The 17,912-nt window shown below is 41.8% G+C and overlaps 1 protein-coding gene across 4 annotated transcripts in view; it reads right to left on the reverse strand.

Moving 5' to 3' along the window:
• Positions 1-13,332, reverse strand: part of PIWIL2 (piwi like RNA-mediated gene silencing 2) — a 47,586-nt gene extending 34,254 nt beyond the window's left edge. Inside the window, exons 1-5 of one of the 4 annotated variants that reach the window (XM_087706140.1) lie at positions 13,239-13,332; positions 11,425-11,611; positions 6,682-6,760; positions 5,823-5,973; positions 4,462-4,626 (exon numbers count right to left, since the gene is read on the reverse strand). In XM_087706140.1, coding sequence (XP_087562266.1) covers positions 4,462-4,626; positions 5,823-5,973; positions 6,682-6,760; positions 11,425-11,607 — 578 coding nt within the window. In that variant the 5' untranslated portion in view covers positions 11,608-11,611; positions 13,239-13,332. Of the gene's footprint in view, positions 1-4,461; positions 4,627-5,822; positions 5,974-6,681; positions 6,761-11,424; positions 11,613-13,238 lie in introns of those variants that run through there. The other 3 variants (XM_087706141.1, XM_087706144.1, XM_087706143.1) reach the window with 3 other exon arrangements.
• Between the last annotated feature and the right edge of the window lie 4,580 nt (positions 13,333-17,912).

The raw sequence follows: 17,912 nt of genomic DNA on the forward strand, positions 1-17,912 counted from the left end.
ATTTCTTTCGCTTAAGCTATTGATTTTCTGTTTGTATCTACTCCAAACAGAGCACATGTATAGCCAAGAGCTTTTGGGTTATGGCTATCTGAGATACTTGTAATTAATGCAGCACAATAACTTAAAGCATTACTTAAAAATAAGTTCATTTCAGCCAGAGTGAATTTGTTTTAAATCAGGTCGATTTAAATCACGTTTTAAATCATGATTTAAATCACTAGTAAAAAGGCTTGATTTAAATTAACTCAATTTAAGTCATAATTTTTAAAGAGCAACTGTCATCTCTGTCCCGCAGCGGCTCCTCTGACCCATTGTTGACTCACCATCAGTCCCAATGTTGCAGAATATGCAGCCTCATGCTACATCACTAAGCTCCATTTCATGCTGAATAAACTAAATTATTAATGTATCTTGAATAGAAAACTATCTTTGGATAGATTTTTACTCCAAAAGCATTTTATTGAAATAAATGTGATAAAAGTTTTTAAAAAATCCAATTTAAATTTTAAAAATCCATTTTTAAAAAAACCACTGATTTTTATCCACCCTGATTTCAGCAAAGAATGCGCTGAAGAATTACAAATCCTTAAAAAGGTGATATTTCCAGTACCTAATCAATTTCGTTGTATTTAAGTACAATGACAATAAAGATTATACTTATACTTACCTTGAAAGAAATCAGTCAAGGAAAATTGTTTCTGTTTTCTAGTAATTTGAATTAGGTTTCTGAATCTGAACAATCACTCCCCAGTCTCTAATCTTCTCTTCTTACCAGTACAGGAATATTATTTTATTTATGCATTTGTAAATTAATGTAATCAAGGCTATTATAAGCAACATGCAAAAGCAAGAACCACTGCCAACGTAATAGTAACAATCCCCAATAATAAAGCTACATTATATAACTACAGTAAAATTGTAAATAACAAGATTACTCCTGGCCCTGAAAATGCTTGCCAGGTCTGAGTTTATGGTTACGTAGGCCTCAATCCTCTGCCTCTTTTATAGCACTCTAGGATATCTCTTTCATGTGCCACACTACATAAGACATATATAGAGCTGCCAGAAGGGAGGAAGAGCCAATGGGCAGGAGGGAATTGGATTTGAAGAAGTAATTACCGTATTTTTCAGAGTATAAGATGCACCTCCCCCAAAGGTGAAAATTTGTGTGCCTCTTATACACCGAATGTAGCCTCACCCACTCACCGCCCCCCACCCTTTGGCCTCTGCCTCCCAGCAATTTACCTCTTTGAAGCAAAGGGGGGGGGGACTTCAATAAGCTATAGCAATCCCTAACAGCTGATGATCGGGAGAAATTGAAAGTGAAACTAGCTGTTTGCTCCACATGGAAAATTGCTGGGAGGCAGATTTTTTTTCTTGTGCTAATCAGGCTGTTTGCTGCAAGGAGGTAAATCAACAACTATAAGTGCCTATAAAATGTTCAAATTGTTAGACTTATTTTTTAAAGACTGCTTTATTATCGTTCTAGACAACTTAACAAAATAAAGAGGCTTTTTAAAATAAATGCTTTATCTGAAGAGGCCCAGTGCTATTGTTTTAAAAAGTGCTATTCTTTTAAATAGCAGAGAATAACTATACTTCCAGAAAGCACATTTTAACAGCGTCTGTACAATTATAGTCTGAAAAATAACACAACAAACAGTGTATATTGTCTGTACTGTTTGTTGGAAGGAGGCAAATTGCTGGGAGGCAGAGGCAGATATTTTTCTCTTGTTTTCCTCCCCAAAATCTAGGTGCGTCTTATACTTTGGAGCATCTTATACTCTGAAAAATACGGTACATAATCCTGAGAAGATGAAGCATTCAAAAGAAATTTGTGTAGCATCAAAAACTGTTGAGCTTTCAAAATTCTGTTATTTATTCTATAATAAGAAAGAATACAGGTAGTCCTCAACTTACAACAATTCATCAACCGTTCAAAGTTACAATGGCACTGCAAAAAATGTGATTTTCCCTTGTGCCCTTACTCTGCTGAACACTTAATCCCCACAGCACTGTCTTATGCCTAAGGATATTTAACCACATAGTAGGTCTCTATTATTATTATTATTATTGTTATTATTATTATTGTTGTTGTTGTTGTACAATTGTATCACAGCGGCCAGTTGTTTCGCCGGATTTGGCATTGGTTACTAGTCGGGCCCCACCCAGGGGCCTAGGACGTCGTAACGTATTTTCGTAATATGCGTGCAGATCCAAGCAGTGCGGCTTTTTGCATTTGATCTATCACCTGGTATTGCGATGTCTATGATTGTGACCTTATTTTTCTCAACCAGTGTGATGTCTGGTGTATTATGCGCCAGTATTTTGTCGGTTTGTATACGGAAATCCCACAAGATCTTGACCATCTCATTTTCGGTGACTTTTTCAGGCTGATGTTCCCACCAGTTTTTTGCTGTTTTGATATTATAATTTTTGCACAAATTCCAATGGATCATTTGTGCTACTGAATTGTGCCGCAATTTATAATCAGTCTGCGCGATTTTTTTACAGCAGCTGAGTATGTGATCAACAGTTTCATCAGCTTCTTTGCAAAGTCTGCATTTGGCATCATCAGAGGATTTTTCGATTTTGGCCTTAATGGCATTTGTGCGGATAGCTTGTTCTTGCGCAGCCAGGATTAGTGACTCTGTTTCTTTCTTTAATGTACCTGTTTTTAACCATAACCAAGTTTGTTCACTGTCCACTTTATCTTTTATTTTTTCCAGAAATTGGCCATGCAGTGCTTTGTTCTGCCAACTCTCCATTCTTGATTTTATCACATCTTTTCTGTATTCTTGTTTCGTCTGTTGGGCCTTCAGTAGATTTTTGTTCTTTACTTCGATTAATAGATGTTCTTGACTTTCTTTTAAATAATCAGCCAGTGCATGTTTTTCTTCTTCAACTGTTTGCTTCACTTGTAATAATCCTCTGCCACCTGATTTTCGGGGCAGATACAGTCTATCAGTATCACCACGTGGATGTAAACTGTAGTGCATTGTCATTAGTTTCCTGGTTTTTCGGTCCAAAAGGTCCAAATCAGCTTGTGTCCAGTTAACTATACCAGCTGTTTATCTTATAACTGGTATTGCCCAGGTATTTATGGCCTTGATTGTATTTCCACCATTCAATTTAGATTTCAAAATTTTCCTAACTCTGTTGGTGTACTCTCCCCTGACAATAGTTTTTACTTCTCCATGCTTGATGTTATCCAACTGCAGAATGCCTAAGTATTTGTAGGCTTCATTTTCTTTGCATTTATTTAGTTGGCCATTGGGCATTTCAATTCCCTCAGATGCAGTGATTTTGCCCCTTTTTATGGATACAGTGGCGCATTTTTCCATGCCAAACTGCATTGAAATATCGGTGCTGAATACTCGGACTGTGTTTGTCAATGATTGGATTTCTATTTCTGACTTTCCATAGAGTTTCAAATCATCCATATATAGTAATATATAGTATTATTATTATTATTATTATTATTATTATTATTATTATTATTATTATTATTATTATTATTATTATACAATTGTATCACAGCGGCCAGTTGTTTCGCCGGATTTGGCATTGGTTACTAGTCGGGCCCCACCCAGGGGCCTAGGACGTTGTAACGTATTTTTGTAATATGCGTGCAGATCCAAACAGCGCAGCTTTTTGCATTTGACTGATGGTGATTTTGTCAATTTTTAACTGTTTTAAATGTAATTCCAGTGCTTTTGGAATAGCACCCAGTGTGCCAATTACCACTGGAATTACCACTGCTGGTTTGTGCCATAGTAGTTGAATTTCAATTTTTAAGTCCTGGTATTTTGCGATTTTTTCATGTTCCTTCTCGGCGACCCTGCTATCACCTGGTATTGCGATGTCTATGATTGTGACCTTATTTTTCTCAACCAGTGTGATGTCTGGTGTATTATGCGCCAGTATTTTGTCCGTCTGTATACGGAAATCCCACAAATCCCAAATCCCAAATGACCATCTGATTTTCGGTGACTTTTTCAGGCTGATGTTCCCACCAGTTTGTTGCTGTTTTAATATTATAATTTTTGCACAAATTCCAATGGATCATTAATCGCAACAACAGAATTGTATCACAGCAGCCAGTTGTTTTGCCGGATTTGGCATTGATTACTAGTCGGGCTCCACCCAGGGGCCTAGGACGTCGTAACATATTTTCGTAATATGCGTGCAGATCCAAGCAGTGGATTATTATCATTATTATTCTCATCTTTCTTATTACACACTCCTATTGGTATCCATGACATCACTTTGTTGTTTGTATGTACACAGAGCTTATGCACTGGAAACAAATTCCTCATTTACCCAAACACACTTAGCCAATAAAAAAATACTCTATATCAAAAAACCAGTCCCACCTCATTTGCTGATCTCAGCATTCAGCATTTATTACACTTAAAGGAGTTTGGCTTTGTTGCTTTCTTCATACTATTTCTCACTTACTTTTTATCCACAAGCTCATCCGAAATTACAGCAGGAGGACTAGATTTGATTGATGGTGCTGGAAGACCTTCCACAGGCGAAGTGAAGGGGCTTGTGTAGGCTCGGCCACGCCCCAAGATGTTTCTTTTGTCAAGCCCCAAAAATGGCTTTTCACTTTCCACATACCTGGAGAAAATTCAAAAGGGGAACAAAAAAGATGTCTAAAAAGCACAAAGAAAAAATTTCTGCATCATTTTAATGCTTTTAAAGCAGAGGTGGAGGGCAATAGCCCTTTTATGACTCATGGACTTCAACTCCCAGAATTCCTGAACCAGCTTTAAAGCAACGTTTTGATTTGTATCTCAGTTTTATTTATACATTTCAAGGTGGCATGCATAATACTCCTTCCTCCTCCTATTTTCCCCACTGTGGTGTGTGGGTTGGACTGAGAGGGGCTGGCTGGAAGTTACTTAACTGCCTTCTGTGTCTAATGGAGGACTTTCAGTTTCCAGTCCAACTCCTTATACACTCCTAAGGAAGTGGAAAACCACCCAAGGCAGATCTGGAGGGCAGAGGGAAACTGCTAAGGTGTGAGCAAAAGTCAGTTCATATCAGAATTGATTTGTCCCATTTATTTTCTTAGCCTAGAAGAGACAAGTATTTCAAGGGCATTACATATACCGTATTTTTCGGACTATAGGACACACCGGTGTATAAGACGCACCAAGATTTTCAAGAGATAAGTAAGAAAAAAGGTTTTTGTCCTCCCCGGCCCCCAGGAGCACTATGCAGGCTTCAGCAGGGCTGGGGGAAGGCAAAATGCCCCCCTTTTTGCAAAAACCGGCAGAAAATAGGCCGTTTTTTGCAAAAAGCAGCGTGTTTTTACCAAAAATGGGATGCAGGGGTGGGGCTTCAGGAGGCCAAAAATGGCTGTATTCCATGTATCAGACGCACCAACATTTCCATGTTTTTTTTTGGGGGGGAGGTGCGTCTTATACTACAAAAAATACAGTAAATATTACAAAAAAATGCAGATACGTGTGCAATGTTCACGTTAGATAAATCTCACTAATATCACTTCATGACTTTTACTACTTAAAATAATACATCTTCACGACTCAGAAAATAAGACAATTTTGTTGTTTTCTTTTCCAAAGCAGCCATTTTTCAGAAGGTATGTAGTAAGGCACAAAATATGAACATTTGCTTTCACATTATCTGTGTCATTACCTATGCCACAACATGTTTCTGCTTAAAATAAAGGCACCCATTTTTACCACTGAAACTTAAAACTATACCAACCAAAATAACCAAATTACAAGGTTTTTAATGCAACTCGCCATTTTTATCAACCACCTTGACCCCAAGATGGCTTAACTCACTTGCCACGGCCAGAAAACACCTGTTCCACCTTGCTGTCTCCAGCTAGTCCTGCTCTCAAGCCTGCAAACATCTGCGGTCCCAGGACATCTATATTGGGCTTCATGCTCATGTCACCCATTCCTCTCCCTGCAATGCCTCGGCCTGAACAAACTGCTTGAAAAACAAAGTCAAGATAAATCACAAGTTCTTCTTACACTTCCAAAGAGAATCACTGTGGTATAAGGAAGGAAGATCCTGTTGTGGCCAGCCAGCGGCCAGCAGAGCTGGCAACAGAGTTGGACAGTGAGGAGGTTGGGTAGGAGCATGGGTCAATCCTGGAGGCTGGGAAAGGCTCAGACAAGGACTCTGCGTCAGAGGCAGAGAGGGGGGCCAGGGCCGTCTGACAGTTCTCAGCTCCTTTCAAGCTAGATAGCAGTGAGGCAGAGGAACAGCTGGAGCCTGTGTTCATGCACAGAGCTGCCAGAAGAAAAGAACAGCTAAGAAATCAGGGTCGCCTTGGGAGTAAGGTGGAAGGTGATTGGCCCGTCCCACAGGAAATAAAAGAGGAGCAAAAGGAGAGTGGGCTTTTGCAGGAAACAATTCATTCGTTCGTTTGAGACTCTGTGAGACTAAGTGAGACTCTGTGCCCAGTCTTTCCTTGCACAGCATCTTATTTGGAAAATATTTACATGGCAGCTTTCCAAGATAGACAAGGTCATAACTACTTGCTTGAAAAACTGTTTGCCAGGCCTTGCTGAATGTGACTGAGAGGAATTCACATTCATTTAATAAAAGGGGTTTTGTCGGGACCAGGATTCTGCCTCATGTTTTTTGGGGAAGCCTAGGTCAGAACAGATCCTAAATAGCAAGAGAGCTTACCTGAAGGCGGCCTAGGAGCTGATTCAAGACTAAGGCCCTGAACCATGGACGACAATGTTGGAACAGTCACAAAAGGCTCCTGAATTAAAAGAGAACACACAGACTTTTACTATGCACCACAAAGCCTTAATTAAGCTTGAAAATTAAGAGAAACAAAACATGGCAGGGAAAGGATCTCCGGCTCTCTAAAGCAGTGAGTACTTCCGTGCCTACAAGCTTTCAAATAATACAGGAAATACAGATAGTCCTCAACTTACAACAGTTTATTTAGTGACCATTTGACATTACAACAGCCCTGAAAAAAGTGACTCACAACCACTGCAGCAGCCCCATGGTCATGTGATCAAAATTCAGACACTTGGCAACTGACTTATATTTAAGATGGTTGCAGTGTCCCGGGGGTCATATGATCACCTCTTGTGACCTTCCCAGCCTGTTTCTGACAAGCAAAGTCCAGGAAGAAAGCCACATTCGCTTAACAACTGTGTTACTCACTTAACTACAATGATTTAAGAAATATAACAAGATCGTAAAGCCACATGTCAAGGTGTTGGTTATTACCTTTAAAGCCCTACATGACTTAGGGCCAGAGTACCTTCGAGACTGCATACTGCCACATACCTCCCAGCGGCCAGTTAAGATCCCACAGATTGGGCCTCCTTCAGATGCCGTCAGCCAGACAGTGTCGGCTGGCGGGCCCCCGGAGGAGAGCCTTCTCTGTGGCTGCTCCGACTCTTTGGAATCAGCTACCCCCAGAGATCCGGACCATACCACTCTCATGGCCTTCAGGAAAGCTGTTAAAACTTGGCTGTTCCGGCAGGTCTGGGGTGGTTGACCTCACCGTTGAGGTCCAGCCCCGATTAGAATGAATGTATGAGGTGTTGCTATTTTAAACTGTTTACTTTCGTTATGTGTTCGTTATGTGTTTTTTTTTCTTTTCTCTTTTCTGTAAGCCGCCCGGAGTCCTTTGGGATTGGGCGGCATATAAATTTTATAAATAAACAAACAAACAAACATTAGCAGGATGTGGTTGTCATTTGGCCGATTTTCTCAGGCTGCCGTCTCTAGCTAAATGATCACAAAAAACAACACTTGCCCTAAGAAGTTTAGAGACTGAGGAAGAAGATGGAGAACAGACCCCTGCTGCCGTTAAGGATCCAAGCAGGGGAAGGCTGGAGAAGTGGGGCTATAGTTTGACTGGTCTGTTCTTGACTTGTAAGAAAAGATTGCATCTGGGAGGTTATAAAGAGGTTGCGTTGATCACTTTGGTGTTGCCTTCTTTTGCCTGGATGAATTTTGGGTGCCTTTTTTTTGTTTGTTTTAGGCATTTATGAAATAAGTCTGTCAAATTTTTAACAGGAAGACACCTGGAGGGTAGCAAAGTTTTGAAAGAGTCATTTGCAACAGACACTGCTTTAACTTCAAGTTTGCATGATTGTCAGTCTTCTATGGACAGGATGCTGAACAACTGAGCTAGGCCTTATTCATCTTCCATGGGATCAGACGATGCTTGTATCTTCCCTTTAATTAGATCAAGGACATTGGGAAGGTCGTGAGCATTCTGCTGTACAGATAGTTGCTGACTGGTTATAATCTCTGGAGCTTATGCTATCTGCTCTTGTGACCTTGACTCTGCTCCCAGGATTCAGCAGAGGCCGTACACTGCTATTGTGAAAAATATTTATATGTACTTTGAAATCCCCTTGGAAATGTTTGCATTTAAGGATCATTGAAGAGAGTGCAAGATAGCAATAGCACTTAGACTTATATGCTGCTTTACAGTGCTTTTACAGCCCTCTCTAAGCAGTTTAGAGTCAGCATATGGCCCCCAACAATCTGGGTCCTCATTTTACCAGCCTTGAAAAGATAAAAGGTTGAGTCAACCTTGAGCCCGATGAGATTTGAACTGCCAAATTGCAGGAAGCCAGCAGGCAGCTGAAGTAGCCTGTAGTACTGCACTCTAACTAAAGATGCCTAAAAGCCAACATTCTCCCAAAATGTTTCCATCTAGGAAGCCAAGAGATTTGAGTAAATTTGGTGGAAGATACTGTGGTGAAGCTGTTGTGAGAGGGACTTGTACTCCTCATCTATTTTGCACCTAGTGAAGTCTTGTGCTTCAAACGCAATAACATACGGGCAAACAATCGATACAAACTCAAGATAAACCTCTCCAAACTCAACTGCAGAAAATATGACTTCAGCAACAGAGTGGTCTATGCCTGGAATGCTCTACCTGACTCTCTTATTATATCCTCAAACCTCCACAGCTTCAACCTCAAACTGTCTACCGTGGACCTCACCCCATTCCTAAGAGATCCATAAAGGGAGCATAAGCACACCAGCATGCCTACCCTCCTTGTCCTACTGTCCCTATTTATTCATACTCGTTTCCTGTGTTGATCTCCATGTTTATACTTATACCTGTTATCTTGTATATGTTTGACAAACTAAATAAGTAAATAAATATGTATGTGCTGGAGCAACTGGGTTGGTAACATGACAAATGAAGTTGCATGTTATTTTTTCCACTATAGCCTTAAGTACATCTACTTTTTGAATGATATTTAGTAACTGACCAAAAATTGCAATATTTTTCAGAGTATAAGACACACCAGAGTATAAGACACATCAAGATTTTGAAGAGGCAAATTAAAAGTTTTTCCACTCTGCAGACTTCCCAAAAATGTCCTGTTTTTCACAAAACTGCCCCGTTTTTTTCAAAAAAGGGGGCATGAATAGCCTTTAGGAGGCAAAGAGTGCTCCTGGGGTATTGGGGGGGGGGAGGGAAAGTGAGCAAAAAACGGCCCATTTTTCACTCATTTCTGCCCTTCCCAGCCCCAAGAAGCACTCTGGAAGCCTCCTAAAGGCTATGCACAGCCATTCTGGTGAAGGGGTGGGGTTTCTGGAGGAAAGAAAATGCTGTATTCAGTGTATAAGACGCACCCAGATTTTCAGCCTCTTTTTGAAGGAAAAAAGTGCATCTTATACTCTGAAAAATACAGTAATTGTTTTTGTAGTCAAGAGGCAGTTCTTAGCAACCAAGTCCACAACAGGTTTAAATTATTTATGGTTTTAAAAGTGTCTGCCCCTTTATCTCCTACAGGAGCCTGATCTTTTGAGCAAGGGAAACCATCCACTTCCCAAATAGGGAATATGATTTATTGGTGGAAATGGGGGGTGAGGAGGAGACTTGCATACTATGTCTTTCGGCTGAAATATTTAATTTCAACGGTATCTTCAGTTTCAGCAAAATCATGCATTTTACGAAACCAACTGCCTATATACTATTCCAGCCAAATGAGTAAAATACCAATCATTCAATAGGCTTCAGGCTCAATCTACCGTATTTTCACAACTATAAGCCGCACTGAAAATCCTAAAATTTGATCAAAAACCGGCAGTGCGGCTTATAACCCGGTGCGCTTTATATATGGAGCAGTTTCCCTCCCCAGCGCCCAGGCTTTCTCCTCAGTTCCTGCCTGTTCCTGCCTCCCATTCCTTCCACCATCTGAGCAGTTTCCCTCTCCAGCGCCCAGGCTTTCCCCTCAGTTCCTGCCTCCCGTTCCTTCCACCACCTGAGCAGTTTCCCTCCCCAGCGCCCAGGCTTTCCCCTCAGTTCCTGCCTGTTCCTGCCTCCCGTTCCTTCCACCGTCTGAGCAGTTTCCCTCCCCAGCGCCCAGGCTTTCTCCTCAGTTCCTGCCTGTTCCTGCCTCCCGTTCCTTCCACCGTCTGAGCAGTTTCCCTCCCCAGCGCCCAGGCTTTCCCCTCAGTTCCTGCCTGTTCCTGCCTCCCGTTCCTTCCACCGTCTGAGCAGTTTCCCTCCCCAGCGCCCAGGCTTTCCCCTCAGTTCCTGCCTGTTCCTGCCTCCCGTTCCTTCCACCGTCTGAGCAGTTTCCCTCCCCAGCGCCCAGGCTTTCCCCTCAGTTCCTGCCTGTTCCTGCCTCCCGTTCCTTCCACCGTCTGAGCAGTTTCCCTCCCCAGCGCCCAGGCTTTCTCCTCAGTTCCTGCCTGTTCCTGCCTCCTGTTCCTTCCACCGTCTGAGCAGTTTCCCTCCCCAGCGCCCAGGCTTTCCCCTCAGTTCCTGCCTGTTCCTGCCTCCCGTTCCTTCCACCGTCTGAGCAGTTTCCCTCCCCAGCGCCCAGGCTTTCCCCTCAGTTCCTGCCTGTTCCTACCTCCCGTTCCTTCCACCCTCTGAGCAGTTTCCCTCCCCAGCGCCCAGGCTTTCTTCTCCGATTGGTTTTAATGGGGAGGTCCGATGGAATAGCGCTTAATGGGAGAAGGATTAATAGTTTCTCGGGTTCAAGCTGCGGATTCTAACTTTCACAAAGGGAACTAAAGCTGAGCAGGTAATTGCTTTATTAAAGCCGATTCAGTTTGCGGGAGATATTTGGTGCGCTTCTTTGAAAATCTCCCTCCCAATTCTGCCCAACCCCTCCCCGACCTTACTGGACGAACGGTGCGGGGGGGGGGGGTGTATCATGTAGTGCGGAGACCGAGGAGTGGCAGATGTTGCAATTTCGTTAATTTGTTTGTTTGCGCGCGCGGATGAATGTTGCAAAAAAAACGTGCGGCTTATAACCCGGTGCGCTTTATATATGAAAAAAGTTTGAAAAATTAACGTTAACTGATACTGCGGCTTATAACCCGGTGCGGCTTATGGTCGTGAAAATACGGTAATTCCTTTTTAGCACAAATTTATGTGGTATCAATTTCTACTGTAAATCTTGTAAATCATCTATTCACCTTTGGGGCACCTCTTGGTGATGGGTATCCTCTTTCTGCCTTGACTGTTGAAGGAAAGGTTTTGCCCCAAATTTCTGCAATCGCTCTAGCCTCACCCGCCTGTGGCTGAGATTCTGCCCTTTGCCCAGGCAAAGACATCTGAAACATGGCTCCACCTCGAAACACTGGCCTTGAGGGGTACATGGTCCTGCTTGGAAGAAAATATACATTTCAGGAAGATAGAGTACAAGCAGAAGTTGTGGGAGCTTCCTCACTGGAGGCTTTCAAGAGACTAGACTGCCATTTGTCAGAAATGGTGTAGGTTCTCCTTCTTGGGAGGGGGGGTGGACCACTAGATGACCTACAAGGGACTTTCCAACTCTGTTAATCTGTTAGCCCCATTTGCAGAAGCAAAAGGCATATATAGCAAACCAGACTACATAAGTTACAACAAGGCCGCATAGGAGCATCCTATAGAAAACACCCCCTAGCCAACACTATCTTGTCCACTCTAGAACATAAATAGCAGAGTTGGAAAGGTCCTTGGAGGTCCTCTACTCCAACCCCCTGCTTAGACAGGAAACCATATATCATTTCAAATAAATGGGTGTCCACTCTCTTCTTAAAAAACCTCCAGTGTTGGAGCATTAACAATTTTTGGAGGCAAATTGTTCCACTGATTGATTGTTCTGTCAGGAAATTTCTCCTTAGTTCTAAGTTGCTTCTCTCATTGATTAGTTTCCAATACAATATAGACCAGGGATGTCAAACTCACGCCGTCACAATGTGATGCATCACAACTTTCCCCCCCTTTGTTAACCGGACATAGGCATCTGTCCTGCAGTTTGACACACCTGACATAGACTAATAAGATTGGAAGTGATCTTGAGGGTCATCTAGACCAGCACCATGCTCAACCTTATACCAGGGATATCCAACCTTGACAACTTTTAGGACCTGTAAACTTCAACTCCCAGAATTCCCCAGCCAAGAGTTGGAAGTCCACGAGTGTTAAAAGTTGCCAAGGTTGGACACACCTGCCCTTTATCATTCCGGTTAAATAGCTGTCCAATCTCTTTAACCTTTAACTTTTGTCCTTTTTTTTTTTTACTGTGAGCACATCAGCCCATGTTAAAAATGAAATACTGTTGCCTGCTCTCAAGAGAAAATGTATTATCTATCCAATCACATACTGTATATACATATGCTATACACACACACAAACATATACATACATATATACACATACATATACACATACACATACAGTATATAAACATACATACACACATCGCTAGGACTCGCTGCCTTAGAAAAGTGAGGAAAATCCTCAGGGACTACTCACACCCTGGTCAGCACTTCTTTACCCTCCTACCATCAGGAGGAGAAACAGAAGCATAGTGAGCGGTACAAACAGGTTCAAGAACAACATTTATATGTGGGCTGTCAGACTCCTGAATGCAACATAACATCGTAAGTATGTAATATAATAATACATGCCGGCGCAACATGTTCATATTGGTGCAATATATTTTAATGTAATGTTACGCACATATATGTATAGAGGATTGTGTGTTGTTTCTCCTCAGTTCTAAGTTGCTTCTCTCCTTGATTAGTTTCCACCCATTGCTTCTTGTTCTACCCTCACACACAAAGACATATACACACACATAATCAATCCATCCGTCCATCCATCCCTGGCCATTTTGAATAACTCGGCGGAAAGAGGAAACTTGAGGGTTCACAAGGTTGATGCCTTATGGAGCAAAACTGTGATTGAATCTGGATGTCGCGAGATCCCGAATGAAGCCTCCAGCCAGGCGCCCACCGCTTACCCGGGCGTTGCCTCCTTCAGAGGGGCTTCCTTCCGAGTAGAGCCAAGGCCTTCTCTTCTCCCTCGGACGAAGCCAGCCAAGCTCCCCACCGGCGCCCCTGCCTGGAGCCCTCAGAGGCCGCTGCTTCGGCCCGGCACGAGACCCAACTCACCCTCAGGCAGGGAAGAAGAAGAAGAAGAAGCCCCTTCCCGACCAGCTCACGCCACGCTGCCTCGAGCGCGAGCCGCACCTTCACGCCTCTCCTCCGGCAGCTCATTAGGTGCGGCACATGCCACTCCACTGTCCTTGCCCTGCTATTGGGGGAGACCTCGCGTTCGGTGCCTGCCTCCCTTTTTGGAGCCGTCCAAGTCTAATCACAGCGTGGGGGGGCAGCCGAAATAATCCTACTCAAAGCGGCTGAGCCGGCCCCCCATGGGAGAAAGACGTATTTCTTTTTTTTTATTTCCTTGAATTTATTTTAGTAAGGATGCTCGACTAATCCTAACCCACTAAGTCTGTCTTCTCCCGAACCTCTCTTTAATGGTACGGTCCATTCCTGAGAGGAAGGGAAAGCGCAGAAGCGTGCCCGGGGAGTGCGGCCGTTTTTTTTCAAACAGGCGCTTTTTTTCGTGGTGGCTGTTCTGAGCAAGCGCAGAGTTTCGGTTTGAAGGGGCGTGGGGAATTGAAGTCTATTGCTTGACTTCGTCTTGTTGAGGGGTAGTTGGGTTGTTTGATGTGACCAAGACTGTGACACTGTTATTCTTCTAAAGAAGCAATAACTTAAACCACTTTTTTATTCTGCAAACAAAGACTTTGTTGCAAATACAAAATAATATTTGTAGCTCGAGATTGAACTATGGCAGGGGTCCCTAAACTTGGCAACTTTAAGACTTGTGGACTTCAACTCCCAGAATACTCCAGCCAGCTGGCTGGAGAATTCTGGGAGTTGAAGTCCACAAGTCTTAAAGTTGCCAAGTTTGAAGACCTCTGAACTATGGAGTCCTTGGTGCTCTCTGGGCCTGGTTGTTTGCTTGCAGACGGTGCATTACTGACTAGATAGTACCTGTTGCTCATCAAGCTATGATGGGTTTTATTAGATGATCATTTGCAGCCTTGTTGCTGTTTCTGTGATCTGCTTTGCTATGCATGTCTTTGGCTTCTGCAAATAATTAGATTGTAACATTGTAAGAGGTACACTGATGAGGTTACATAGTTGGGTAATGAAACGTCTGCAAGAAACAGCCATGCTCAAGAGAGCACCAAGACCCCACAGATTTGTTCATATTCATTTTGCTCTTTTAATTATCCACTTTCAGCATTTAGGGTAAGCATCACTCAAATTCTGCTTCAATCAGGAGCAGAAACTGAAGCAACCTCACCACATGGTACAACGTGAACAGAACATTTTATCTTTTATATGCAAATATTTAGGGAATTTTTTTAAAAAAGTAAGTATGGCAGGTGGACATTCAGATTTGCAAATTTACTATGCCATACCTAGAATTTGTATCTGCTTCTGTTCATTTAGGGTTTCAATGCCAATTTATACAGGGATCCCTAACTCTTGCATGCAATCATGGCTTGTTTGCTTTTGGCTCAGCGCGGAACGCTCAGGAATAAAATGTGGATAAATAAGCCATGACTTACTGCTATCAATGAACCCAGGTTTAATATTTCTAGAGAATCTTACAAGTATCTCTGTGGGTGAGTGCATTATGGGCTAAATGAACAATTGTGTGGAATTTGTTAAAATATTTAATGATTTCTCAAAGTTACAGGAAATCAAGGCAGACCTCTCTCTTTTTCTGTCAAAAAAGTGAATATGGTGGCCATGACCATGCAATGGAGGCCTCATCCTTCTTTAACCTTCTTTGTGTATACTTAAAGGGACAGTGCTTCCATTTCATTTCACATTCCTATAAATGTGTGTTAAACCTAATTGTCAATTATTTATTATCTTTCCTGACATCTACATTTCATTTTAAAAAAAATTATTTACAATCCAATAGAATGTTTGAAATCTATTATATGTATGTATGTATGTATGTATGTGCGCCAAATACCACTCACTCATCACGAAATCTCCAGAACTGTAAAGCCTACAAACGTGAAATTTCACACATATGTTGCTCTTGGTTTCCAGGTGCTCATTAAGAAAAGGATATTTTGAAACAACTCAGATCATTAGTATTTCTAAAACAGTATTAACATGCTCTGATGCTAAGGAGTTACACATTCTACATTAATTTTCAAGTTTTAAGTGTCAATTTATCAAGCCTGATCACATAGTTTCATAGCGAAGCATGGGTATCCACATAGTAAATTATATATATAGTGAGACAATTCTCTAAAAATAGAGCAGATGCAGAAAAGGGCTGGTTTCTTTTGTCCCTGCCAGCCAACACTCTTTGCTGATGGGGTCTGCAGCATGCGGGATCTGCTATATCGAATTGGATAGGTAGAGACTCTTGAAAAAAATCACAGTTCCTCAGGTAATCCAATCCTGAGCCATATAAGGCTTTAAAGGTAATAACCAGCACCATTTGCTTTTGAAAATTAAGAGCCTTGGTAGAATTAAGGATATAGTAGTAGTAGTAACTAGTAGTAACTGTGAGAGGGATCTTGGAGTCCTAATGGACAACCAATTAAATAGGAGCCAGCCGTGTGTAGCAGCTGCCAAAAAAGCCAACACAGTTCTAGGCTACATAAACAGAGGGATAGAATCAAGATAACGTGAAGTGTTAATACCACTTTATAAGGCCTTGGTAAGGCCACACTTGGAATACTGCATTCAGTTTTCGTTGCCACAATGTAGAAAAGATGTGGAGACTCTAGAAAGAGTGCAGAGAAGAGCAACAAGGATGATTATGGGACTGGAGGCTAAAACATATGAAGAATGGTTGCGGGAATTGGGTATGTCTAGTTTAATGAAAAGAAGGTCTAGGGGAGACATGATAGCAGTGTTCCAATATCTCAGGGGCTGCCACAAAGAAGAGGGAGTCAAACTATTCTCCAAGGGACCTGAGGGTAGAACAAGAAGCAATGGGTGGAAACTAATCAAGGAGAGAAGCAACTTAGAACTGAGGAGAAATTTCCTGATAGTTAGAACAATTAATCAGTGGAACAACTTGCCTCCAGAAGTTGTGAATGCCCCAACACTGGAAGTCTTAAAGAAGATGTTGAGTAGCCATTTGTCTGAAACGGTATAGGGTTTCCTGCCTAGGCAAGGGGTTGGACTAGAAGTCCTCCAAGGTCCCTTCCAACTCTGCTATTGTAGTATTATATTATGTGGCTCAATTATCACAGGCAGTTGTAATACCAGCATGGTGGCTTATATGTATATGAATGAATGCCTGAATGCATGTGGGGTGGGGAGTTTGTTTGCATGACTGTGTTTTACTTTTTAAAAATGCAGACAGCAACTCCGACTTCACTCCAACACATTTTAAAACCAGTGACAAAGCAGTCACATCCAGAAACTGAAGACCGCCCTCCAGTAGAGGAGTGGTGGTGGCAACAGATATCTGATGCAAAGTAAAAATGTAGGGGCAAATATATGATGCCATTCCATATGTGACACCAGGAAGGCATCATTTTCACTTGCTATGGATGCCATTGCAAGGAAATGACTTATCTCACTGAAAGTCCTTTGAAGCCCTTTTTGTATGAAAGTTCATACAAAACCTTTGCAAGACCAATTCTCAAATACAGCTCATCTTCCTGGAATCCACACTGTATATCGGACATTAATACAATTCAGTGGGTCCAGAGGTATTTCATGAGAAGAGTCACCCACTCCTCTGCTCAACAATAGAATCCCTTATGCCACCAAGCTTGAAATTTTGAGTTGGGACAACCTGGAACTAGACTGCTGATGGTCTGACCTAAGCATAGTACACATAATTGTCTGCTACAATGTCCTACCTGTCAATAACTACTTCAGCTTCAACGTCAATAATACATGGGCAATCGATACAAACTCAAGATAAACCGCTCCAAACTCAATTGTAGAAAATACAACTTCAGCAACAGAGTGATCAATGTCCGGAATGCTCTACTTGACTCCATTGTTACATTCTCAAACCCCTGTAACTTTAACCCTAAACTGTCTAGCATGGACCTCACCCCTTTCCTAAGAGGTCTGTAAGGGGGCATGCATAAACACACCATTGTGCCTTCCATCCCTGTCCTACTGTTCCCATTTATTTGTATTCATTTCCTTTGTTCATTTCCATGTACTGATATTTATATAAGTTTATATAAGTATACTTATATAATTATATAACCAATTTTGTTGTATTTAAGTACAATGACAAATAAATATTAAACTTATATCCTGCTATCCTGTACATGTTTGACAAACGAAATAAATAAAATTAAAATAAAAAGTCACCCAAGTTCAAGAATCAATTTTCCTAGAGTAATTCAATTTGAATTACTCGACTGCCATGTATATGACTCTGTAAGCAGAAATTCTGACAGCAAACTAAAAAACAAGACAAAAACTGGCAACCAATGTGCAAAGCCAGATTGCAAAAACCCAAGCAATCATTAAGTGGCAACAAAGACATTAAAAAAAAAATACTCTCACATGTCTGCCATTTAGTCATCTGGATTCTTGCAACTCATGTATGGTAGCCCTAAAAAAGGAAGGTAAGGAACGGTTGTGTCTGAAGAAATATAGGTAAAGGTTCC

The sequence above is a fragment of the Thamnophis sirtalis genome, unplaced genomic scaffold (genome assembly GCF_051295495.1).
Source record: "Thamnophis sirtalis isolate CommonGarterSnake01/CBP01778 unplaced genomic scaffold, rThaSir2_p1.2 scaffold_2, whole genome shotgun sequence".
In the NCBI taxonomy this organism is placed as follows: Eukaryota; Metazoa; Chordata; class Lepidosauria; order Squamata; family Natricidae; genus Thamnophis; species Thamnophis sirtalis.